Here is a 26,099-nt window from a genome sequence, read left to right on the forward strand (position 1 = left end):
TATGCTGGGCTTGTGTATTCCTCAGACTCAAGGCTCTCCTGAACATTCCATTTTTGTACAGAATAGTCACAGAGGTCAGAGATTCCCACACATCAATAGAAACATCAGATATACACAATTGCAGATGCTACAATCTGCAGCAACACACAGGGCATTGGAGAAACTCTGCAGATCAGGCAGTTTCAGGTTGAAGGGTCTCAGCCCAAGGCACTGACTGTCCATTTCCCTCCAAAGATGCTGTCTTCCTCCGGCATCTAGTGTGTTGTTAACATCCTCAAATGTTGCCTCCGCCCATCAGTGATTTCTTGGCACAGTGGAGCTCAGCTCTGTCTTAAGCGATCTCGTATGGGGATGTACTTCAGAGCTGAACAAGTGTAATTGAAGATTTGATGCAGGGGATGTTTGGCTTGGGAGAAGATGCTGACAATGCTTCATCCATCCTCTCAGCATCATTGAAACCTTTAAATTGGAAGCAGCACTTTTGCATTTGCTGCTGCCTGGGCCCAGCTGATGAAGGAAACCAATTTTTCCAATTTCTGAGTTTTCTGATTCCTACAGCTACTTCTATTTTTTTGGCACTCTAGAGTTTAAAAGAGAAATGATCTTGTTGCAACATACTAAATTGCTATGGGCTCTAATTGGGCGGGTGTTTCCTCTGGCTAAGATGATTGGAGCTGAAAGCATATGATTTTGCATGTACTGTGGTCAAGTTTGTTGACCTGGTACATCCCTTACTGCCCAATGGGGGCAGATTTGTCCACACTTTAGAGAAACTTCATGGCTGGATATTGCATAAATATACAAGCAAAGCAACCATCTTGTCATCATCCTTCAGCTCTGTGTTGTGGGCACATCTTTGTTCTACTTTTGAAAGAACAAGAGATAGCCACATCCCTGCCCGGATTATGCTGGTTTTGGTGATTAAACATTTTCCTGAACACTGGAAAAAATGCACCAGTTCAACATTTAGATGTGTCCCCTGTGGGAACTGCCTTGAAATCTAAGAAAAATGCCTCCGTCAGTCTGAGTCCAAATGTCAGGCTAGAATACAGGCTCAAATCTCTGGAGATGGGCTTGAACCCATAACCCACTCACACACAAACCAGAGGATGCTATAAAGCAAGCCATGCTACATACTTTCATTCTTCTTTCACCAACAGTTCTATATCAGGAAACAAGCAAGGAGTCAAAGAGACATATAGTTCGAACCAACCAACACCCACTTTATATTAATCCTATTTTGTTCTCCCACACTGCCATCAACTCCCCTCACAATCTATCACTCATTGCAATTTACAGCAGCCAATTAGCCTGCCATCTTGGAGACACTTAGAGCTGTGGCGGCAATGTGCAAAGTCCACACAGACATTAGCAATGTCAAGACTGAACCTGTGTCACTGGAGCTGTGAGCAGCGACTCTACTATCTGTGCCCCTGAGAGATATGGCTGTGGCGAATCTTCTTATGTCCTGCTGGCATATTTAGAAAATACTGACAACTCATTCAGAAACCTGTCTATCTAGTCCAAAACCGAACAGCTGGGAGTCCTATTCCTAAATGCATTTTCAAACAATGTATTTTCCCCTGTAATCTCAGTTTGCGATTTCCCTAATGTAAGGCAAAATATTCATCAATAATATTTTTATCTCCTGCTCCAGCTTCCTTAATTGTCTGGTAACTGAAATTATGCTTAATAATCTAATTGTGTGTAGACCTTGGGGTGTCATTAACAATTAAACAACTCAAATTAGGGAAAGCACTAATTGGGAGGCTAGAACAGTTGATTTGCTCACTCTCATATAAGCTGAATATACAAAAGGGTGGTTAGCATTTCCGAGAGTTACCTCGTTTCACCTTTAAATATTACGCTGTCTATATCAAACATTGGTGCGGATGTGCAGGGGATCATCAACAGAACTGTCAGAGGTCACCCCACATAATGAACACCAACTTTGGCATTTGGCATCAGATGGGAACCCAGGTCCTTAAGTTGCTGTCACTTTCTGGTGGTAGGTGAGCTGACCACGGTTCGACACTGGAGCTGAGGAGTTCAGTCAGGGCGGGAAGTCGTTGTGATTGACCTAGTACTGAGATCGAATACGCCTGTTCAGATTGAAAACTCACCCCTTTCTCTCAGTTAAACAGATGAGATCAGCTGAAAGATCCTCAGGTAAGTGTTTATTTTAATGGACGCTGACGGCAGGACTGCAGATTAAAATTACTCAATTGTAGGAACTTTAATGGACTCTTCATTTACAAATTTTAAAAGACGTTTTAGTGTTTGGAGTTTTTAAAAACTGTTTTAGAATGCAAAGCATTTAAATTGGTCAGTAATTAAGACCATATAATATAAGAACAGAAGTAGGCCATTTGGCCCATCTAGTCTGCTCCACCATTTCATCATGACTGATCCAATTTTCCTCTCAGCCTCAATCTCCTGGCTTCTCCCCATATCCTTTCATACCCTGACCAATCAAGAATCTATCAACATCTGCCCTAAATATACATAAAGACTTTGCCACAGGCAGTTGTGGAGGCCAAGAATTCCAGGATTAACCACTCCCTGGCTACAGAAACTCCTCCTCATCTCCGTTCTAAAAGGACACCCCTCTATTCTGAGGCTGTCCCTTCTGGTCTTAGACTCTCCCACCATAGAAAACATACTTTTCACATCCACTCTACCGAGGCCTTTTACCATTTGATTGGTTACAATGAGGTTACCAGTGAATACAGGCACAGAGCCATCAAATGCTCTTCATCTGACAAGCCAATCAACCCTGGAATCATTTTTGTGAATCTCCTTTGAAACTCTACAGTTTCAGCACATCCTTTCTTAGATAAGGGACCCAAAATTGCTCACAATACTCCAGATGACGCCTCACCAGTACTTTACAAAGTTTCAACATTATATCCTTGTTTTCATATTCTAGTCCTATTGAGGGGTGTATGGGGTGTCTAGGGAGGGGTAGCACCTCTGATGGTGGGGGGCCAGCAGTGCCCTTTATCAGGGCAGCTCGTCCACCTTTGGTCCCCACCTGGCACTCAGCTCTCACCTGTGGCTCCAAGTAGCTGTAACACGCACAATGGTCACACCCCAGTAAACCGTCTTGGCAGACGGGCCAAACCAGGTGAGGGTAACTGATGGGTCTTTGACCCTCAGTGAGGTAGGGGATCCGCCTATCCCAGTGTGTGAAGTCTGGCCCCGGCAGATTGAGCAGAGGAGACCCATTAATGGTCCAACAGTCAAGAAGGCAGGCCAGTAGGCGTTGGTGGAGCGCTAAGAGCACGACAAGGCACTTAGACGTCCTGGTCATCCACCGCAAGAGGTGGTGATCTCTTTAAACTCACCCGGCAGAAGGGAAAGGCAAACCACTGCTGTAACCTGCCGAGTACATGATTTCCCAATACGTCAGAGCGGCGTGGACGGAAATCGTCCGCCAACTGGAAATTCCAGATGCGACCTAACGAGAAGTCCTATTGAAATGAAAATTAAAATTGCATCTGCCTTCCTCACCACAGAATCAACCTGCAAATTAACCTTTAGGGAATCCTGTACAAGCACTCCCAAATCCCTTTGCATCTCAGTTTTTTTTGTATTTTCTCTCCATTTAGAAAATAGTCAACCTTTTCATTTTTTTTTACAAAAGCACATGACCATACACTTTCCGACACTATATTCCATCTGCTATTTCTTTGCCCGTTCTCCCAATCTAAGTTCTTCAGTAGCCTCTCTACTTGCCCCTTCACCTACATTCATATTGTCTGCAAACTTTGCCACAAAGCCTTCAATTCCATCATCAAAGTCATTGACATATAACATAAAAAAGCAGTCTCAACATAGACCCCTGTAGAACACCAGTAGCCAACCAGAAAAGGTTCCCTTTATTCCCATTCTTTCTCTCCTGCCATTTAGCCATTGCTTTATCCATGCTAGAATCTTTCTTGTAATATTATGGGCTTGTAGCTTGTTATGCAGTTTCATGTGTGGCACCTTGTTAAAGGCCTTCTGAAAGTCCAACATCAACCGATTCTCCTTTGTCTATCCTGTTGCCTATCCTGTAGAATATTTTAACTTAATATTTCTTTAAGTGCTTTCACTGATTGCAACTGTTTTTGAAAGTTTTGGTGTTTTAAAGCTTTCAGTTTCTGCTCAATCAAGGCTGTGATTTCTCAGTGGGAGATTGCAAAAGGTAAGTTTGTAGTTATGTTTTTGGAAGTTAGGAGCAAGTACACAAGACCCGGCCATGTCAACGGATCAGGAGCCTTCACAAGTGGATCAGGAGCAGGAGATAAAAATATTATTGCTGGACATTCTCCCTAACATTATGATTCTGAGGGAAGTGGTGCGCTACTCTTGCAAGATGTAGGAAGTCAGGAAGACCTCCAGTATTTCATATGTCTGCACCTGCAAGAAGTACATCTGGCTGCAGCCCTTTACAGATTGGGTTTGGGAGCTGGAGCTGGAGTTCTGCTCATTCAGGAGACTGAACAGTTGATACACAGAAGCTACAGGGAGGCAGCCACGCCTGAGTTGCAAGAGGCAGGTGAATGTCAGGTGAAGGAAAGGGAACAGGCGGATAGTACAGGGTACCCTGTGGCCATTCCCCTCGATTACAGGCATAACTCATTGGATACTGTTGGGGAAGGAAGACTTTTTAAGGGAACGCCACAGTGACCAAGTCTCTGGTACTGACCCTAGCTCTGTAGCTCAGAGAGGAAGTGGAAGAAGTGGTAGTGATAGGAGATTCAAAAGTTAGGGGAACAGATAGGAGATACTGTGGACATGAAAGAGACATCTGTATGGTATATTGCCTCCCAGGTACCAGGATCAGGGGCATTTCTGATCAGGTCCACAACATTCTTAAGGACGAGAGTGAGCAGCCTTAAATCTTAGTACATATTGGTACCAACAACACAGGCAGGGAAAGGGAGGTGATCCTGAAGAGAAAACATGGGGAGTTAGGTCGAAATCTCAACAGCAGGACCTCCAGGGTAGTAATCTCCGTGCCACACACCAGTGAGAGTAAGAATATGATGATTTGGCAGATAAGTGTGTGGTTGAGGAACTGGTGAAGGGGGCAGGGTTTCAGATTTGTGGATCATTGAGATCTCTTCTTGGGAAGGTAAGACCTATAAAGATGGGACAGGTCATATCTGAACTGGCAAGGGACCAATGTTCTTATGGGCAGGGTTGCTGGAATTGTTGGCGAGGATTTAAACTAATTTGGCAGAGGATGGGAACCACAATGATAAGTCAGATGATGGAGCATTTAGTGACTGTAAAGGTAGATACAATGTTGAGGAAGGATAAGCAGTGGATAGGGGATAAGTGCAGCCAGTTGGATGAGTTGAAATGATTTTGATGTGAGAATTATCAGGAATCAGGGTGATGAACATCGAACATGGATCAGTACATAGAACTAAGACATTGTGGCCATTACAGAATTTGGCTGTTACAAGGGAAGGAATGGCCGCTGGATGTTTCAGGGTTTAGATATGTCAAAAAGGAAAGTGAGGAGGTAAAAGAGGTTGGGGTGGCATTGCTAATCAGGGTTGGTATCACAGTTGCAGAAAGAGAGGAAGTTGTGTAGCAATCATCTACTGAGTCAATGTGGTAGAAGTCTCTCTATTGGGAGTATTTTATAGAGTCCCCCACCCCAATAGCACTGAGGGGCAGATTAGCAGGCAGATCTTGGAAAGGTGCAAGAATAAAGGTGTAAACATAATGGCTTCAACATCTCTAATATTGATTGGCATTTCTTTAGTGCAAGAGATTTAGAAGGGGCAGAATTTGTTAGGTGTGTCCAGAAGGATTCCTGACACAACATGTGGACAGGCTGACTAAAGAACAGGCCATACTGGGTCTAGTACAAGGTAATGACATAACTCTCAGTGAGTGAGCATCTTGGAGACAGTGGCCACAACTCTCTGATCGTTAGCATAGCCTTGGACAAGGACAGGAGTTTATGGTCCGGGAAAGAATTTCATTGGTGGGGGGCTAATTATGATGCTATTAGGCAGCAACATCTAGTCTTACCCCAGTGGTGGGCAAACTTCTGGAGAGGATTTTTAGGGACAGGATTTATAAATGTTTGGAGAAAACTACTTTTTAGGGATAGTTAGCATGGCTTTCTGAGGGACATGTTCCTCACAAGCCTTATTGAGTATTTAAAGCAGAGTAGTGGAAGTAGTAAGGTGGATTTTAGTAGGGTGTTTGATAAGATTTCCTCATGGCAGGATCATCTAAAAATTCATGAGGCATTGGATCCATGGAAACTTGGCTGCGTGGAATCAGAATTTGCTTGTTCAGAGAATTCAGAGGATGGTAGTAGATGGAGTGTATTCTGTCTTGAGGTCCGTGATAAGTGGTGTTCCACAGGGATCTATCTCTTCAGGGATCCCCTGCTTTTTGTGACTTTTATAAGTGACTTGGATGAGAAAATGGAGGGGTGGGCTAGTAGGTTTGCAGATGACACAAAATTTAGAGGAGAGCTGGATAGTGTAGAACCTATGTGGATAGATTACAATGGGATAAAGACAGGATGCAGAGTTGGATGGAGAAGTGGCAGATGGAGCTCAGTGTGGAAAACCTGAAGTGATACACTTTGAAAGATAAAACTTGAAGACACTGGACAAAGCTAATGTCAGAATTCCTGGCAGTGTGGAAGATACCTTAGGTTAATGTCCATAGAGGGGGGGGGAGGGGGGGAAGGGGAGGACTGGGGGAGGAGGGTTCAGAGGAAGAGGGGGAGGGGGGAAGGGGAAGTTTAGAGAAGGAGGGGATTCAGGGGGGGGAGTGGGCAGAGAGGGAGTGGAGAGGGGAGAGGGAGAAGAACCTGATGTAACACACACAAAATGCTGGTGGAACACAGCAGGCCAGGCAGCATCTATAGGGAGAAGCACTGACGACGTTTCAGGCCGAGACCCTTCGTCAGGACTAACCGAAAGGAAAAATAGTAAGAGATTTGAAAGTAGGAGGGGAAGGGAAAAATGCGCAATTATAGAAGACTGGAGGGGGTGGGGTGAAGCTGAGAGCCAGAAAGGTGACTGGCAAAAGGGATACAGAGTTAGAGAAGGGAAAGGATCATGGGACGGGAGGACTAGGGAGAAAGAAAGGGGAAGGGGAGCACCAGAGGGAGATGGAGAACAGGCAGGGTGATGGGCAGAGAGAGAGAAAAAAAACTAAATATATCAGGAATGGGGTAAGAAGGGGAGGAGGGGCATTAACTGAAGTTAGAGAAGTCAATGTTCATGCCATCAGGTTGGAGGCTACCCAGCCGGTTAATAAGGTGTTGTTCCTCCAACCTGAGTGTGGCTTCATCTTGACAGTAGAGGAGGCCATGGATAGACATATCAGAATGGGAATGGGATGTGGAATTAAAACGTGTGGCCACTGGGAGATCCTGCTTTCTCCGGCGGACAGAGCATAGGTGTTCAGCGGAAGTCTCCCAGTCTGCGTCGGGTCTCACCAATATATAAAAGGCCACACCGGGAGCACTGGATGCAGTATACCACACCAGCTGACTCACAGGTGAAGTGTCGCCTCACCTGGAAGGACTGTCTGGGGCCCTGAATGGTGATGAGGGAGGAAGTGTAAGGGCAGATGTAGCACTTGTTCCGCTTACGAGGATAAGTGCCAGCAGGAAGATCGGTGGGAAGGGATGGGGGGGAACGAATGGACAAGGGAGTCGAGTAGGGAGCGATCCCTGCGGAAAGCAGAAAGGCGGGGGGGGGGAGGGAAAGATGTGCTTGGTAGTGGGATCTCGTTGAAGGTGGCAGAAGTTACCTTCTGATGTAGATGTGTTCAAATGCCTCTCTGTAGTTTTGGTAACATGACACTGGGAATTCCACAGCACTAAAGATACTGCTCTATGATGAAGGGATAGGTAGGGTTAAACTTCCTAATACAGCTACCCTCTCAGGTCAATGGGAAAAAAAAATCTCAGGATTCTATTTAGGAGGAGGTCTGCTGTGGGGGCAGGGGTTCCAACCCTGACCAATATTTAAACCTCAGCGCATGAAACAAATAATCCAGTGATTATACGTTGCTATTATGGGCATTTTGTCGGGTAAAACAAATCCATGAGATCTCCCCATTTGAGAAGTGATTATGCTTCCAAAAGTACCCCACTGCTTGTAAAGCTCTTAGCCATGAAAGGTACCCTCGTTTACAGGAGTCGTTCAAAAGAAACTGTTTCTTATCCTAACCCACTTCTTGTTTTGGGCAGACATCCCTCTCAACAGTTGTTCAGAGCCTTGTTACTGTTCCGCTACAGGCAGCAAGGAGCTCATTCCATCCAAGGCATGGTGCAAAGAGGAAAACAAATGGGCAGGCAGTCAGCAGCTTCGGAGCAGTGGTGCACGGAATCATGCAGGTAGGTGTTTCAGATTGGATGATCCCTTCCACAAGCGTGGTTAACTTCCTGTGGACCGATGTCACCACAAATTCACTCACTAATGAAATGTGAAGGCTATAAATCAGGAGAATTTGGATAGGTTGGGTCTGTTTTCCCTTGAGCAAAGGAAGAATGATACAAATTATGAGAGGTAGAGATAGGATAATAACCAAAATCTGTTTCCTGTGGTAGGGGTGTCAAAGACTAGTTGGGCACAGATTTAAGATGAATGGGAGCTTTAAGGGGGATATGAGGGATAAATTGTTCACAGAATGAGGCAGGTATAGTAACAAGACTTAAGAGGTATCTGGACAAGTATAGAAGGATATGGAATTAATGCAGGCAGTGGATTATCATAGATAAGCATGATAGTTTGTATGGATGTGAGGGGTCAAAGGGCCTGTTTCTTTGCCCTATAATAAGATATACAAAAACACAGCCGCAAATTACAATAGCCAGAAGGCAAAGAAAGTCTAGAGAAAAAGGGCTGCAAAAAATGTAACTACTGCAAGCAAAACAGTTGTTTCACAGAATGAATGGGACCAATCTGCATCCACCCCTGGTTCCCAACCCAACCACCACCCCCACACCCACACTTTTTTGTTACTGTCAGGGCCAACAGTTGAATGGACACAAAACAAGCTGCCACACTGCCAAGAATGTCCAGGACCTTGTTGCTTCTGGAGTTCAAAGACACAACAGACAGAGCCCACAGCCAGAGTGAAGCAGCACTAATTTTAAAGGCATAAAACGCTGTAAACAGGCCTGGGGGTGGGGGCAGACAGTTTTGAAGCTGGTTAAATCTAAATAAGACATGGTTCATTTAATTTGCAGCTTAGCCTAATGTAACAATCAGCTGTGTCTTGCACAACTTACAGCAGCTACCAAAGCCCAAAAGCAGAGCCTCCAGATTAGTTTTTGATGGACTATATTTCACATTTGACGTGTACATAATCAAAAGAGCAAAATATCCAAAACATATAAAAATCTGAGGAAAGCACAAAATTGCATGACCTGCTCAATTCTATTCACAGACATTTCTCTGAGCATCTACTTGAACAGGCTACCAGCTGAATCCAGCCATCCCGCGGAAGAGAAGGAAGCATAACCCACCTAATTTTGGGTTAAGGCTTCACAATTTGCAAAAAAAAAGTTTGCTGAAAATCAAGCCCATTCAAAAAGACCAGTAGACTTGCTCAACTTTTCTACGTCTCCTTCTTTGTTCTAACAGGGAGAACATGTTTCCCCTTGGGGACCTCTGACCGAAAGCACATCATTCCTCGCTGTAACACACCAAAACGCCGACTGCCCTAGCTCAACAGAACAGCAGAAAGGCTTTAAAGACCAGGCACCATTCCTGTGTTTAAAATTTTAATTCTACATAATTCTTTTGAGAGAAAAGGTTTAAAGTTCAGGAAGAAAGAGGCATGCAAAAATACAAAGTAGCTACATCTATTTGGAAGTTTTCAAAATGATAACACATGCTTCTTACCAGAAACAAAAGTAAAGCCTGCATATTCCAGGAATGGAGGTAGAGCACAGTGAGCATCTTAGCCTGTTTCTGATCGTCATAAACACCAGCAGTGCAGAGGGATACAGACAATGCTTCAAATCGTTCACACAAGGAATTCATTGTACATTTTTTAATTTGGAAATTGCTCCAGATGGAGACATCATTTTGACAATCGCCCCCCAGGTTTACTTTAATCATGCTTCATTTCCGTAAAACAAAAATTTAAACATTAGACAGAGCAGCCAGTAGCGTAAATAGCTGCTAAGGAATTAGCTCATTGGTGTCACTGGTTATTGCAATTTTTAATTATAATGATTAAATCGGCAGTGAGAGCACAATAGGGAAAATATTCAACTTCACCCAAAATGGTCTTTTCTGCAGAGCTTACATTTATTTATTTAGTGATACAATGTGGAGTAGGTCCTCTGGCCCTTCAAGCCACAAAGAAACATAGAAAACCTACAGCACAATACAGGCCTTTCAGCCCACAAAGCTGTGCCAAACATGTCCTTACCTTAGAAATTACCTAGGGTTACTCATAGCCCTCCATTTTTCTGAGCTCCACGTACCTGTCCAGGAGTCTCTTAAAAGACCCTATCCTATCCGCCTCCACCACCATCACCGGCAGCCCACTCCATGCACTCACCACTCTCTGTGTAAAAAACTTACCCCTGACATCTCCTCTGTACCTGTTTCCAGGCACCTTAAAACTATGTCCTCTCATGCTAGCCATTTCAGCCCTGGGAAAAAGCCTCTGACTATCCACACTATCAATGCCTCTCATCATCTTATACACCTCTATCGGGTCACCTCTCATCCCCCATCGCTCCAAGGAAAAAAGGCCGAGTTCACTCAACCTATTCTCATAAGGCATGCTCCCAATCCAGGCAACATCCTTGTAAATCTCCTCTGCACCCTTTCTATGGTTTCCACATCCTTCCTGTAGTGAGGCGACCAGAACTGAGCACAGTACTCCAAGTGGGGTCTGACCAGGGTCCTATATAGCTGCAACATTACCTCTTGGCTCCTAAACTCAATCCCACGATTGAAGGCCAATGCACATAAGAAAGCCAATGCTTTCTTAACCACAGTCAACCTGCGCAGCTGCTTTGAGCGTCTATAGACTCAGACCCCAGTCCCCGGGTTACGTACAAGTTCCGTTCCTGAGTCCGTCTTTAAGTCGGATTTGTCCATAAGTCGGAACATGTACATCTGGTATTATTTAGCGTCAGTTAGTCAAACATTTGTCTGAGTATATAGTATATATTTTACCTTTCTATGTGGATAAAACACTTAAGAAACATATATATTCCAATAATTAAACCACTGCATTGCTTAGTAATAATTGTAGCTTTCATCGGGGCAGGGCCTTTCATATGCTCCATTATTCTCACTTTATCCATTATCCTTTAAAATTGTTCTGATCGTTGACCGACTGTAGCCTAACGCTTTTCCAATGACTGATGGTGTTTCACCTCTTTCCAAATACTTCATTATTTCTACTTTATTTTCAATCGTGATCGCATCCCGTCAATGGAACAGAAACACTGCGGGCGGCGGGTCCCAAGTTCCACTGGCTCCCGAGGTCTGCTGGGTCCTAAGGACTGCCGCACTGAGACAGGCTGAATGGCACAAGTGGGGCCTGTGCTGGGTTTGGGTATTTGATCCTCCACAATATTCCGCATGGGAATTTAAACTGGAGGTGACTGGTTTTTTTTACGAGGTCGAGTTGCGAGCTCGACATCAACCCAGCAGGGAAGGTACGGGAGTCACTGGATCGACATCAACCCGGCACGGGAGCGGTCTGTCACTAAATTGAACTCGGGAACCTCCGTTCTCGAGCCCGGCGCTGATCTCACTGCAGGGGGGTGGGGGGGTGGGGCAGGGTCAGGGTGAATCTTACTAAGAAAAATTTAAGCCAAATACAAAGTTGAACACTCAACACAGTGTCAACAACAATGACTTAAAATGGCGAAAGCTGTTCTCCTTCCTCGGTTCGTAAGTACAAGTTGTCCGTAAGTCGGACGTTCGTAATTCGGGGACTACCTGTACACACAAATGCTTCATCTTTCATTTTGATTTTAGTCATGAATTGTGGTTTGATGTATTAAACAATGCTTTGACTTAAACTCTTGACTGTTTCATGAATACAGGGAATAGTTCCAATGCTCATCACGAATCTCACGTGATGTAATGCTCAGTTATACAAATTGATTAAGATTTGAGCACAAAGTGGAAAGAGATAAGGGAGAGTTTGAGTTGGGCATGTTCATTCCAAGTACAAAAGGCTCAAATTCAATTATCAGTTCATTTGAAGGGCTTCATCTCCACACCCTGAAGAATATCTATTGTTTGAAGTTCTTCCTATCATTTGTCCAAATTTTTACCTTTTAACCTTTGTTTCTTTGGTTCAGGCTCCTAATAAACCTTAACGAGTATTCCAGCTGTTTTGTTTAATACCATACAAAATTCCACAAGATCCATTCTCAACTACATTTCTTCAGTGATGAGGACCCTCTCTTTGAATCTTTCTTTCGTGCTGTGAATCAGCTGGAATGTGTTGAATTAAACTGACAGGAGTGAATAAAATTGTTTAGATTGCCAACTACTATCTAGGGACATTCCATCAGAACAGAGATGAAGATTGTGGTGATCTGTGGAATTCATTACCACAGAGGGCTGTGGAGGCCAAATCACTGAGAATATTTAAAGCAAAGGTTGATAGGTTCTTGAATTAGTCAGGATGTCAATGGTTCTGGGGAGAAGGTAGGAGAATGGGGTTGAGAGGGCTAAGAAATCAACTGTGTTGAAAATGGCAGAGGGACTCAATGGGTCAAATGGCCTGAATCTGTTCCTATGTCTTATAACACTTCTGCTAGGAAACGCAAGCATGCATTTGTGATATAATTAATATGAGCGATAGTGACAGTGATGTACCCAGGACTACAGATGAATGACTACATGCTTGCTTGTTCGAGAGTAAACTTCAATCCCAAGCTTCCAAATATGCCAAAGACATATTTGGTAAACCTCCAAGTCATATAATGGTGCAATATGCATGGTCTACCTGCTGGTATATATTATTTTTCTATCTTTCCAGCACTGGAGATGGAAATGGGGACAAGAACAACCAGTGCAGTTCATTCCCCTGGCCCTAATCTAGTGACTTCTGTTGAAAAGCAAGTATTTATGAGATAAGAAGGGTTACAATCTGAGTATCTAGCTGCTGGTTAATTCAAGATATTCCATTCTGTCCACAGTAATACTAATAATGGCCAATGTGCCTATCACTAAGGGTCCTGCTATATGGTAGGCATTATCAGAAGTATGTCTGAGAAGCTCAGGACTGAAAAAAGCCCAGGGAGGTTTAAAAAGGAACCACTTGTAAGAATGGAACGGCAGTTATCATGAGGGATTTCAACTTCCACATTAATTGGGTGAATCAGGTTGGTCAAGGACGTCTTGAGGAGGACTTCATAGAATGCATCCATGATGGCTTTCTTGAGCAGCATGTTAGTGAACCTACAAGGGGAAATACTAGACCTGTGCAATGAGACAGGTAAGATTAAGGATCTTGTAGTCAGGGATCCTCTTGGAAAGAGTGATCTTAGTATGATCGAATTTCACATTCAGATGGAGGATGAAATAGTTAGATCTAAAACTAGTGTATTATGCTTGAACAAGGGAGACTACAACAGGATGAGGGAGGAGTTGGCTAATGTGGATTGGGAGCAATATGTTCTTTGAGGACATAATGAGTGCAGTGGACAGAGGGGAACAGGTGAATGTCATGTACTTGGATTTCCAGAAGGCGTTCAATAAGGTGCCACACAAGAGACTTATAAATAAGATATGGATGCATGGAGTCGGTGGAAGTGTATTGGCATGGATAGTGGATTGGTTAACCAATAGAAGGCAAAGAGTTGGTATAAATTTCTCTATTTCCTGAGGAGACTGAGGTCCTTTAACATCTGCCGGACGATGCTGAGGATGTTCTACGAGTCTGTGGTGGCCAGTGCTATCATGTTTGCTGTTGTGTGCTGGGGCAGCAGTTTGAGGGTAGCAGACACCAACAGAATCAACAAACTCATTCGCAAGGCCAGTGATGTTGTGGGGGTGGAACTGAACTCTCTGAAGGTGGTGTCTGAAAAGAGGATGCTGTCCAAGTTGCATGCCATCTTGGGCAATGTCACCCATCCACTCCATAATGTACTGGTTAGGCACTGAGCTAACACTGAGCTTCATAGGAAATCATTCCTGCCTGTGGCCATCAAACTTTACAACTCCTCCCTCGGAGTGTCAGACATTCTGAGCCAATAGGCTGGTCCTGGACTTATTTCCACTTGGCATAATTTACTTATTATTATTTAATTATTTCTGGTTTTATTTTGCTATAGTTCTACTCTATTCTTGGTTGGTGCAGCTGTAACGAAACCCAATTTCCCTCGGGATCAATAAAGTATGTCTGTCTGTCTAAATGGGTGTTTCTCCGGTTGGCAGCCAGTGGTGAGTGGGGTGCCGCAGGGGTCGGTGCTGGGCCCGCAGCTGTTTACCATTTACATTGATGATTTGGAAGAAAGAACTGAATGTAGCATAGCAAAATCTGCTGATGACACCAAACTGAGTGAAAAGCAAATTGTGCAGAGGATGTGGAGAGTCTGCAGAGGGATATAGATAGGTTAAGTGAATGGGCCAAGGTCTGGCAGATGAGATACAACGTTGGTAAATGTGAGATCATCCACTTTGGAAGGAAAAATAGAAGACCAGATTATTATTTAAATAGTGGAAAATTGCAGCATGCTGTTGTGCAAAGGGACTTGGGAGTGCTTGTTCATGAATTGCAAAAAGTTGGCTTGCAGGTACAACAGGTTATTAAGAAGGCAAACGGAATGTTGGACTTCATTGCTAGAGTGATTGAATTCAAGAGAAGGGAGGTCATGCTGCAACTATACAGGGTAATGGTGAGGCCACACCTGGAGTACTGTGTGCAATTCTGATCTCCATACTTGAGGAAGGATATACTGGTTTTGGAGGCAGTGCAGAGGAGGTTCACCAGGTTGATTCAAGAGATGAAGGGGTTAACCTATGAGGAGAGATTGAGTCACCTGGGACTATACTCTCTGGAATTCAGAAGAATGAGAGGGGATCTTATAGAAACATACAAAATTCTGAAAGGGATAGATAAGATAGAAGTAGGAAAATTGTTTCCATTGATAGGTGAGACTAGAACTAGGGGACATTGCCTCAAGATTCAGGGGAGAAGATTTAGGATGGAGATGAGGAGAAACTGTTTTTCCCAGAGAGTGGTGAATCTGTGGAATTCTCTGCCCAGGGAAGCAGCTCAGACTTCTTCACTAAATATATTTAAGAAACAGTTAGATAGGTTTTTACATAGTAGGGGAATTAAGGGTTATGAGGTAAAGGCAGGTAGATGGAGCTGAGTTTACGGACAGATCAGCCATGTTATTATTGAATGGCGGGGCAGGCTCGATGGGCAGGATGGCCTACTCCTGCTCCTATTTCTTATGTTCTATGTTCACTTCCTCAAGCTTGTTTTGGTTCACTCTCCCATTTTCACAAACCTCTACTCTGCTTTCCTTAACTTCACCCTGTACACATCAACTATCTTTCACTTCTTCCTTCCACAATAAACTTCCATTGTTTAAGGACTACACACCAAACTTTGCCTGCAGAGAATTGGTAACATGGCATCAAATGATTTCTGTTCAGAGGAAGTATTTTTGGGAAGTGGGTTGTTTAAAAAACTGAGGTGAGGAACATTTGTTTTGGATATCTCTTGCAAAAGAGATTTTCATTCCATGAAAATTCTTGGAGATCTCCCAAAGTGCCTTCCTGCCCTCCCCATTTCTCCTTGCAATTTTGCTCTTGGGGCCTTATTCCCCACTGACTGACCAATAGATCCCATCAACAAATAGGAACAAAACATGATCTGTACAGTGTTCTTAAGGCAAAATGCGTTCTCAGGCCAAGACCTAACCATCTTCCCCTGACTCTCCCTCCAATAGAAATAGAGATTATTACTGATAACCTCACTATGAGTTTAATTCACAATTGTTCAGATAATGGAACAGGCCACATTCATGCTGCAACATCTGGACGAACTACAAAGTGGGAATACCCAAGCCTGTGAAGAGCCAGATGAGGTTATGTACTTACATGCAAACTAGGATGATATGTCAAGAGACCGTTATCACACAGCGTTACATATTTCTTCTTCCATTCTTTGTTTAGTGACTTCCCACTCCTCTTAAGCAGCATTCCCTAAAACAAATGAAAAAGTAGATTTAAGAAAGCAGTTGTATGTTTTTCCCAGGAGAATCCATTTCAATGCAAAACGATCTCAGCCCCCTCTGCTTTGTGGCTCTATAATACATGATATTCTACAATAAATTTTTTGTTTTTAGAACTCTGAATGTGAAAGCCCTGAATTTACCCACTGGATAATATTTCCACTCCCTGGAATGACATCCAGAATATCCTGTGTCAGTCTCAGGGCTAAATCACTGTAACCCCACTTTATCTACTAACCCAAACATCTTTGGGATGAAAGTGGAAACTAGAGCACCCGGAGGAAAGCCACATGGTCACACTGAAAAGGTGCAAACTCCACACATAGAGCACTGGACACTAGAATCGAACCTGGGCCTCTAGTACTCTGAGCCAGTGGTTCTACTAGCTATGTATTACCCCTAATGGTGTTTCAGAGCAGTTAAACCCCTCACTTAATTAAAACAAAATCCACTTTAGCCACTTTATCAGGTAAACCTATGCACCCGCTCATTACTGCACATATCCAAACAGCCAATCATGTGGCAGTAACACAATGCATAAAAGCATGCAGGCATGGTCAAAAGTTTCAGCTGTTATTCAGACCAAACATCAGAATGGGGAAGAAAAGTGATATAAGTGACTTTGACTGATGGAATGATTGTTGGTGTCAGATGGGGGGTTTGAGTATCTCAGAAACTGCTGATCTCCTGGGATTTTCATGCACAACAGTGTCTAGAGTTTTCTGAGAATGGTATGAAAAATGAAAAAAAAATCCAGTGAGCAGCAGTTCTGTGGGTGAAAACGCCTTGCTTTCAGAGAGGTCAGAAAATAGCCAGACTGGTTGAAAACGAGAGGAAGGAGAGAGCAACTCAAATAATCACATGTTACAACAGTAGTGTGCAGAAAAGCATCTCTGAACCATGTCAAACCTTAAAGTGGATGGGCTACTGCAGCAGAAGACCATGAACGTATACTCAGTGGCCACTTTATTTACAGGAGGTACCTAATAAAGTGGTTCTGAGTGCACATGACCGTTAACAGAGGAATGCTCCACAGACATCATCCTTGTATTTTATCTGTGATCACTATCAACACCACTGTGTGGGCCTCACCAGGTAGTGAGTGAAAACTTTAAGCATAGGATATTGCACTGAACCTCAATGAGTTCTCAACATCATGATAATGCCAGGTCACTTCACAGAGATCAGGAGCAAAAAACCTGCTTTATTTTCTCACTTCTTATCACACGGCCACCCATGAGAGTACTTAGCTCCACTGAGACTGTCAGGCTTCAGATAGATACTGGGATAGTGGGAGACCAAACAAACTGAAAGCAAACTCGAACAGAAATTTGTATAGATGGTAGTTAGAGATAATTAAAACTCTACTTTTCATTTTCTATGGTCATCATCATCATGGCTAGACCATGGTAAACATGGTAACATCTCCTGGTGAGACCATGGTAAACATGATGACATCCCCTGGTGAGACCATGGTAAACATGGTAACATCCCATGGTGAGACCAGGTAAACATGGTAACATCTCCTGGTGAGACCATGGTAAACATGGTAACATCTCCTGGTGAGACCATGGTGAGACTATGGTAAACATGGTAACATCTCCTGGTGAGACCAGGTAAACATGGTAACATCTCCTGGTGAGACCAGGTAAACATGGTAACATCTCCTGGTGAGACCATGGTAAACATGGTAACATCTCCTGGTGAGACCAGGTAAACATGGTAACATCTCCTGGTGAGACCATGGTAAACATGACAACACCTCCTGGTGAGACCAGGTAAACATGGTAACATCTCCTGGTGAGACCATGGTAAACATGACGACACCACCTGGTGAGACCATGGTAAACATGGTAACATCTCCTGGTGAGACCATGGTAAACATGGTAACATCTCCTGGTGAGACCAGGTAAACATGGTAACATCTCCTGGTGAGACCATGGTAAACATGGTAACATCCCCTGGTGAGACCATGGTAAACATGGTGACATCTCCTGGTGAGACCAGGTAAACATGGTGACATCTCCTGGTGAGACCTGGTAAACATGGTGACATCTCCTGGTGAGACCATGGTAAACATGGCAACTTCTCCTGGTGAGACCATGGTAAACATGGTAACATCTCCTGGTGAGACCAGGTAAACATGGTAACATCTACTGGTGAGACCATGGTAAACATGGTAACATCCCCTGGTGAGACCAGGTAAACATGGTAACATCTACTGGTGAGACCATGGTAAACATGGTAACATCCCCTGGTGAGACCATGGTAAACATGGTAACATCTACTGGTGAGACCATGGTAAACATGGTAACATCCCCTGGTGAGACCATGGTAAACATGGTAACATCCCCTGGTGAGACCAGGTAAACATGGTAACATCTACTGGTGAGACCATGGTAAACATGGTAACATCTACTGGTGAGACCAGGTAAACATGGTAACATCTACTGGTGAGACGAGGTAAACATGGTAACATCTACTGGTGAGACCATGGTAAACATGGTAACATCCCCTGGTGAGACCAGGTAAACATGGTAACATCTACTGGTGAGACCATGGTAAACATGGTAACATCCCCTGGTGAGACCAGGTAAACATGGTAACATCCCCTGGTGAGACCAGGTAAACATGGTAACATCTACTGGTGAGACCATGGTAAACATGGTAACATCCCCTGGTGAGACCAGGTAAACATGGTAACATCTCCTGGTGAGACCATGGTAAACATGGTAACATCTCCTGGTGAGACCAGGTAAACATTGTAACATCTCCTGGTGAGACCATGGTAAACATGGTAACATCTCCTGGTGAGACCAGGTAAACATGGTAACATCTCTTGGTGAGACCAGGTAAACATAGTAACATCTACTGGTGAGACCATGGTAAACATGGTAACATCTCCTGGTGAGACCATGGTAAACATGGTAACATCTCCTGGTGAGACCAGGTAAACATGGTAACATCTACTGGTGAGACCAGGTAAACATGGTAACATCTCCTGGTGAGACCATGGTAAACATGGTAACATCTCCTGGTGAGACCAGTTAAACATGGTAACATCTACTGGTGAGACCAGGTAAACATGGTAACATCTCCTGGTGAGACCAGGTAAACATGGTAACACCTCCTGGTGAGACCATGGTAAACATGGTAACATCTTGTGGTGAGACCAGGTAAACATGGTAACATCTCCTGGTGAGACCAGGTAAACATGGTAACATCTACTGGTGAGACCAGGTAAACATGGTAACATCTCCTGGTGAGACCAGGTAAACATGGTAACACCTCCTGGTGAGACCATGGTAAACATGGTAACATCTTGTGGTGAGACCAGGTAAACATGACAACACCTCCTTGTGAGACCAGGGAAACATGGTAACATCTCCTGGTGAGACCAGGTAAACATGGTAACATCTCCTGGTGAGACCATGGTAAACATGGTAACACTTCCTGGTGAGACCAGGTAAACATGACAACACCTCCTGGTGAGACCATGGTAAACATAATAACATCTCCTGGTGAGACCAGGTAAACATAACAACATCTCCTGGTGAGACCATGGTAAACATAACATCTCCTGGTGCGACCATGACTTCTATTAAAAAAAAGAGGACTGGCAAAATAATTACCGTAGATTCTGGACTACAGAGCGCACCTGATTAAAAGCCGCTGGCTCTAATTTTAGAAATAAAATCAATTTTTTAATTGTACAGGCCGCACCGGATTTTCGGCCGCAGGTGTCCCACGTTGTAATATGAGATATTTACACAGAAAGATATTACACGTGAGGATTTTTTAACTTTTAATTAAATCCATATGGTAACAAAAACAAATACATATTGCAAATGCTTTTTTTCGAACCGTGCCCGTAACGCGGCTACTTTTAAATATACGTTGCGTATACTTCTTTACTGAACAACATTCCAATATCTCCTAACGACTGGTAAAAAATATATATACTGCAGCCTACCAGGAAAAGTTATTGATCGCCTTTAACTTAAAAGCAGCGTTCGCTCAGATCCAAAGCCACTCGCGTAATGCGCTCCCTCCCTCCGTCCTGTTTTATCGAAAACGGCATTTTTCCCACAAGACGCGGCGAAACCGGGTGTGACGTCATAGCATCCCGTGATGTAGTACAGAAAACACATATAGTTAAAACTCTTCTAACTTTAACTAGAAAATGAATTACTAAGCGAAAATATTATAAACTGAATAACTGCCATAAAGGCAGCACAATGCTTTTCTTCGAGTGTTTTCCATGTTGATGAGGGTGAGTACAAATGACTGATTTACAATAATTTAATTGTGAAAGTGCGCTTGATTTATCGTACAATTTCATTGGACCTCTGTGAACTACTCATCAATTTTATTGGTCTACTGTTACGAGGCAAAATGTTTACGGCGGCATGAAAAAAAATCATGTATTAGCCGCTCCGTTTTAAAGGCCGCAAAGTTCAAAGCTGTTCAAAATGTGGGGAAAAAGTAGCAGCTTAAAATCCGGAATCTACGGTAAATCAGAACGGAAAGGGTGGTAGAAATACAAGAGGAAAAAGGAAAAGAGGTTAGGGAGAGCACTCCAACATTGAAGCGAACTCAATTGTGGAAAACGAGGGAGAGACAGGTCAGTTGGGTTGAGGAACTGCAAAATAACAAATATCAGTGTTGGAGATTTGCAGCAGGGAAGTAGGAAATTGGGTGGAAATTGCTGTAGATCAACAAAGAGTAGAACATTACTGGTCTGCAAGGATTAAGTATTTGTCTCAATCAGGTCAATGATAACTGGAGGACCTGTCAGCAAGACTTACGGGCCTGTGTAAAAGTTGTGAGTTTATCATAGGCAGAGAATGAAGGACTGGTGGGGATAGTGTTAGAAGAATCAGATCTAAAAAAAACATAGAAAGCTGGGATACTGGATGCAGCAAGTGGTCCTCCAAGATGTAGGTTGGTTCTGAGGTTCACAAACAAACCTACTGCCAATATAGAATTTGAAAACCATCACAGGTGGGGAATTGTGTGCCATTGAAAAGCAAGGGTTATGCTTTATGCTTTAGCAAAGTAGACTTTAACTCTCAGCTGGAGCAGCACTGGAGGAGAGTGACCTGCCTCTCAATACTCCAATATGACTGACATTCTATTCTGGATCCTAACTGAAGAAAAGGTCAATTTATGTCAGACATTTTATCACCTCACAGTGACCAAAGTGGTTTACAGGTAAAACTTCATAACTTGTTTCATGTGTCACATGGTCTACCTTGTTGTTCAAGTACCATAATGCTGGAAAAAAAAATCAAATGAGTTACAATTATTCAATTTTGTAATCTCAGAGGGAGTGAGAGATACATCCAGAAAAAAGGCCCTTCAACCAACTGAGTCTGTGCCCAGCATCAAGCACCCATCCTTACTTTAATCCAAGCGAAACCCATTCTGCTTTCCTCGTGTTCCCAGATTCAACCACTCATCCCCACATGGAGCAATTTCTGACTGTAACCTGTACCTGTACCTGTAACCTGTACCTCTTTAGGATGCTGGAGGAAGTTGGAGCACCTGGGGGTAACCATGCAGTCAGGGGGTGAACGTGCAAATTCCACACAAACAACATCAAAAATCATTATTGAACACAGACCACTGGACATAAGACATAGAACTGTAAAGCACAGTCCTTTTGGCCCACAATATTGTGCTGACTCTTTAAACTACTCCAAGATCAATCTAATCCTTCCATCCCACATAGTCCTCTATTTTCTTACATCCATGTGCCTATCTAACATTTTCTTAAATATCCTTAATGTATCTACATGCACCATCACCTCTGGCAGGGTGCACCATGCATCCATCACTCTCTGTGTAAAAAAAACTTATCTGATATCCCCCCCTATAATTTCTTTCCAACACCTCAGAGTTATGCCCCCTCGTATTTGCCATGGAGCTGAGAAGCAGCGGCTCTACCTGCTGTTCCACTGTGCCAGTCCTCGCAAACCTTTCCAAAGCACTTTACAGTCACACCAAGCAAAGTCTTTGCATCTTTGTTGAGTATATGGGTTTTTTCCTGAGTAGTTGCCAGCACAGAACCCAGTGTTAATCAATTCACTCCATACAATGTGAAGAATGGCAGAAGCACGGGACAGAACAAGGATTAGACAGCAACCCAGCTACTGCACTAACTCGAGCTCTGGAACTAGCACATTTTTTATTAAACTATTTATGAACAGGAGACATTTAGAGGGTGGTGTGCCAAATGCCAGCAAATAGGACTGGCTCAGGAAGGCACCTTGGTCAGCATAGGCAAGTTGGGCTGAAGTGTAAGTTTCCGTGTTGTAGACTCCATGTTCCAAAGCAGTTCCTGACAGCCACTGACAATGTGGAAGAGTGCCAAGGGATTCCATCCACAATTATCAACAACACAGTGGAGATGCCACCAGCAATTTCATTAAGCTGAATTACATGTCAATAATCTGCTCACTGATATTTAGCTTAGATTTTAACACAGTAACATGTGGCTCAAAGGTTGGGATTTTAGAGATGAGAATGAGTGACTGCCCGTGGGATCAAGCTGCCCTGGTGAAGTGAGATGCTCATGAGAGAAAAGGAACAAATACCACTGATCCCTCCCAACCCCCACTGCCCCGGGCTGGAATCATATATTGCAAAGAGGAAAATGGCTTTTGGAGCCAAGGATGTCTGCCCCAGGACGTGAATGCAGGAATTTCTCAGGACAGCAGACTGCGTCAGCTACACATAATGAACTACAAAAACCTTATTTCGGTCTTTGCCAAAGATTAGCTTTATTTGTCACACATATATCGAAATATTGAAATATACAATGAAAAGTGTTACTTTGCCTCAATGACCAACACAGTTCGAGAAGTGCTGGGAGCAACTCACAGGTGTTGCCAAGCTTCCAGCATCAACATAGCATGCCCACAACTTACTAACCCTAACCTGTACATCTTTGGAATGTGGGAGGAAACTGGAGCACCTGGAGGAAACCCACTGATTAAGGGGAGAATGTACAGACTCCTTACAGACTACAATAGGAATTGAACCCCAATCTTAAAGCTGATGCTGCAAAGCAAGATGCTAACTGCTATGCCTTGTCTGGGTCTTTCAGACAAAGCCAGCTTTCAATTGTCCACCCCTAACTGCCCTTGAGAAGGTGGCGGTGTACTGCCTTCTCGAATCACTGCAGTCCTTGTGGTGTGCACGTTCCCACCCCTGGGAGTACCAGGGCATTGACTCAGCAACAGTGAAGGAATGGTGATATATTCCCATTTCAGGATGGTGCATGAGACATGGAAGGCAACTTCCATGTGGAGGTGTTCCTACGCTTTTGCAGTCCTTGTCTTTCTAGCTGGTGGGATTGTGGGTTTGGAAGATACTCTCGAAAGAGTCCTGGTGAGTTCTGCAGTGTGTCCTACTTCCACAAGTGCTTAATTGTTGGAAGGTATCACTTTCTTTACAGTTCAATGTGCAATCTATTGATTGCCAACTGAGGCTCAGTGATAACGCTCTGAATAAGATTAGTCAAAGTGAATTTATTTTCGCAAAATACGTATACATCACCATATACAACCCAAGATTAATTTTCTTGCAAGCATTTACTGGAAAATAAAGAAATACGATAGAATTTATGAAAAAACCATACATAAACAAAGACTGACAAAAGAAGAGAATGTGTAAACATACAAACAAATAAATAACGAGTCCTTGAAAGTGAGTCTGTAGGTTGTGGAATCAGTTCAGAGTTGAGGTGAGTGAAATTATCCACACTGGCTCAGGAACCTAATAGTTGTAGAATAATGACTGTTCCTGAACCTGGTGGTGTGGGATCTAAGATTCCTATACCCCCAGCCCGATGGTAGTAGTAGAAGAGAGCAGACCTGGATGGTGAGGGTCTTTGATGATGGATGCTGCTTTCTTGTGGCAGTGCTCTTTGTAAGTGTGCTCAATGGTGGTGAGGGCTTTGCCTGTGATAGACTCGATTATGTGATCAAGTTCCTCTCCTGAGTCATAAGCACATAATTTAGACAGACACTTCACAGCAGCATTGGATTTAAAACCCTGCAGCAACAAATTATGGTCTGACAACAGCTCTACATATGACCACAAGAAACTGCAGTGAGTTGTGGACACAGCTCCACACATCATGGAAAATAAGCTTTCCCTCCATGGACTCTGTCTATACTTCTTGCTGCCTCAGAAAAACAGCCATAATAATTAAAGACCCCTCTTATCCTGGATATTCTCTCCTCTTCTCTCTTCGATCGAAAAGAAGTTGCAAAAAATCTGAAAGCATGTACCACCAGGCTCAAGGTAGTATTAAATGGTTATCAAGAGTATTAAATGGTTTCTTCGTACAGTAAGATGGACTCATTTTCTCATGATCTTTGTTAAAACTATTATGATGGCAGAGTAGCTTAGCAGTCAGTGCAACGTTTTACAGTGCCAGCTGTATTGGAGAATTGATCGGGGGTCAATTCTCACCACTGTTTGAATGTTCACCCCGTGACCATGTGGATTTCCTCTGGGTGCTCTGGTTTCCTCCCACATTCCAAACATGTACTGTTAGAGTTAGTGAGTTGTGGGCATGCTATGCTGGTGTCAGAGGTATGGCTACGTTACAGATTGCCTCCAAACTGTGTTTGCTTTTGCTGCAAACGACACATTTCACTGCATGTTTCAATGTACGTGTGACAATAAAGGTCATCCCTTTTCTTTCTTGCACTTTGTTTACCTGCGCTGCACTTTCTGTCCGTTGTTTATCCTTCTCTTGCCTGACCTGCTGAGTTCCTCCAGCACTGTGTGTTGCTCTGCACTCTCTCTGTTGCTGTTACAGTTTATCCTTTCTACCTCAATGCACTGTGTAATGAATTGACCTGTATGAACAGTATGCAAGACAGGATTTTCACTGTATCTCGGTACGTATGACAATAATAAATCAATTCCAATTAAATCCGATTACATCTAAAAGTATCTTTAGAAGCAGCAACACATTCAGCAAATAATGATAAAATGAACATATAACTGCTTCATGGAGAGGGGTAGTGTCTGCAGTAAAGTCAGTACCAGTGTAAGCAGAAGCAAGCTTGCAATCAGTACCTTTGCACTGTTACATATTCACAGAAAAAGTAAGACAACAGATTAGTAGGATTAAATGTTTTTACTGAGTCATGCTAATAACGGTGCATGCTTACAGTATGGGAGCTACAAACCGGATCTGCCCAGATGAAAACACGTGCACTCGAAACAACGCACTAAAAGAGTGAGCCCTCTGTGCGTAGGAGGGCCAATCGATGAACCACATGATCAATTGGCTGCAAGTGCACTTGCCCCATTCTTGCAACTGGTCCGATATGGTTCATAAATGATCCAACAATCCATCTTCACCACTCGGACAGAAATGGGTTCTCCAAACGTGCTTGCAATGAGACGATTCTTATCAGTAAGATGCTCGCAACTCAAGGAATCGTTTACAGATCTGTCAGAGAATGCCTATCATTGCATCGTGTTTTGGGTGATATGATGGCTTGTTTGCTTATCTGATCTGAAAGAATGTCTTTGAGCAGTTTACAGATAGGTTGCATTCAGCCCAAGGGCTGAAGGGATCAATTTTACATCACATTGAGATTATTCTGGCTCTAGCCTAGTCAGATGTAATTTTGTAAACTAGTCGGAGTCGTTGGCCATTGTAAGAACCTTGAACCAGGTCAGAATCAAACTGAGCTCCTTGGTGGTTCAGCTGCTAGTTAGATGCATGCTTAGGAGTTGCAAAATCATCCAGAGCAAATGAAACTTGGAGATGGGAAAAAAAAGGTGAAAAGTAAAATTTAAACTTCCAAGTTCATAATAATTTCCTGCTTTGGAACTTTCCCTTACTCCA

General features: G+C 43.4%; 1 protein-coding gene across 4 annotated transcripts in view; it reads right to left on the reverse strand.

Moving 5' to 3' along the window:
- Positions 1-26,099, reverse strand: part of agap1 (ArfGAP with GTPase domain, ankyrin repeat and PH domain 1) — a 642,020-nt gene that overhangs the window by 225,095 nt on the left and 390,826 nt on the right. For all 4 annotated transcript variants that reach the window (XM_073046649.1, XM_073046648.1, XM_073046647.1 and 1 more), the window contains exon 10: positions 16,086-16,190. In XM_073046649.1, the coding sequence (XP_072902750.1) occupies positions 16,086-16,190 (105 nt within the window). The remainder of the gene's footprint in view (positions 1-16,085; positions 16,191-26,099) is intronic.

The sequence above is a fragment of the Hemitrygon akajei genome, chromosome 5 (genome assembly GCF_048418815.1).
Source record: "Hemitrygon akajei chromosome 5, sHemAka1.3, whole genome shotgun sequence".
Taxonomy (NCBI): domain Eukaryota; kingdom Metazoa; phylum Chordata; class Chondrichthyes; order Myliobatiformes; family Dasyatidae; genus Hemitrygon; species Hemitrygon akajei.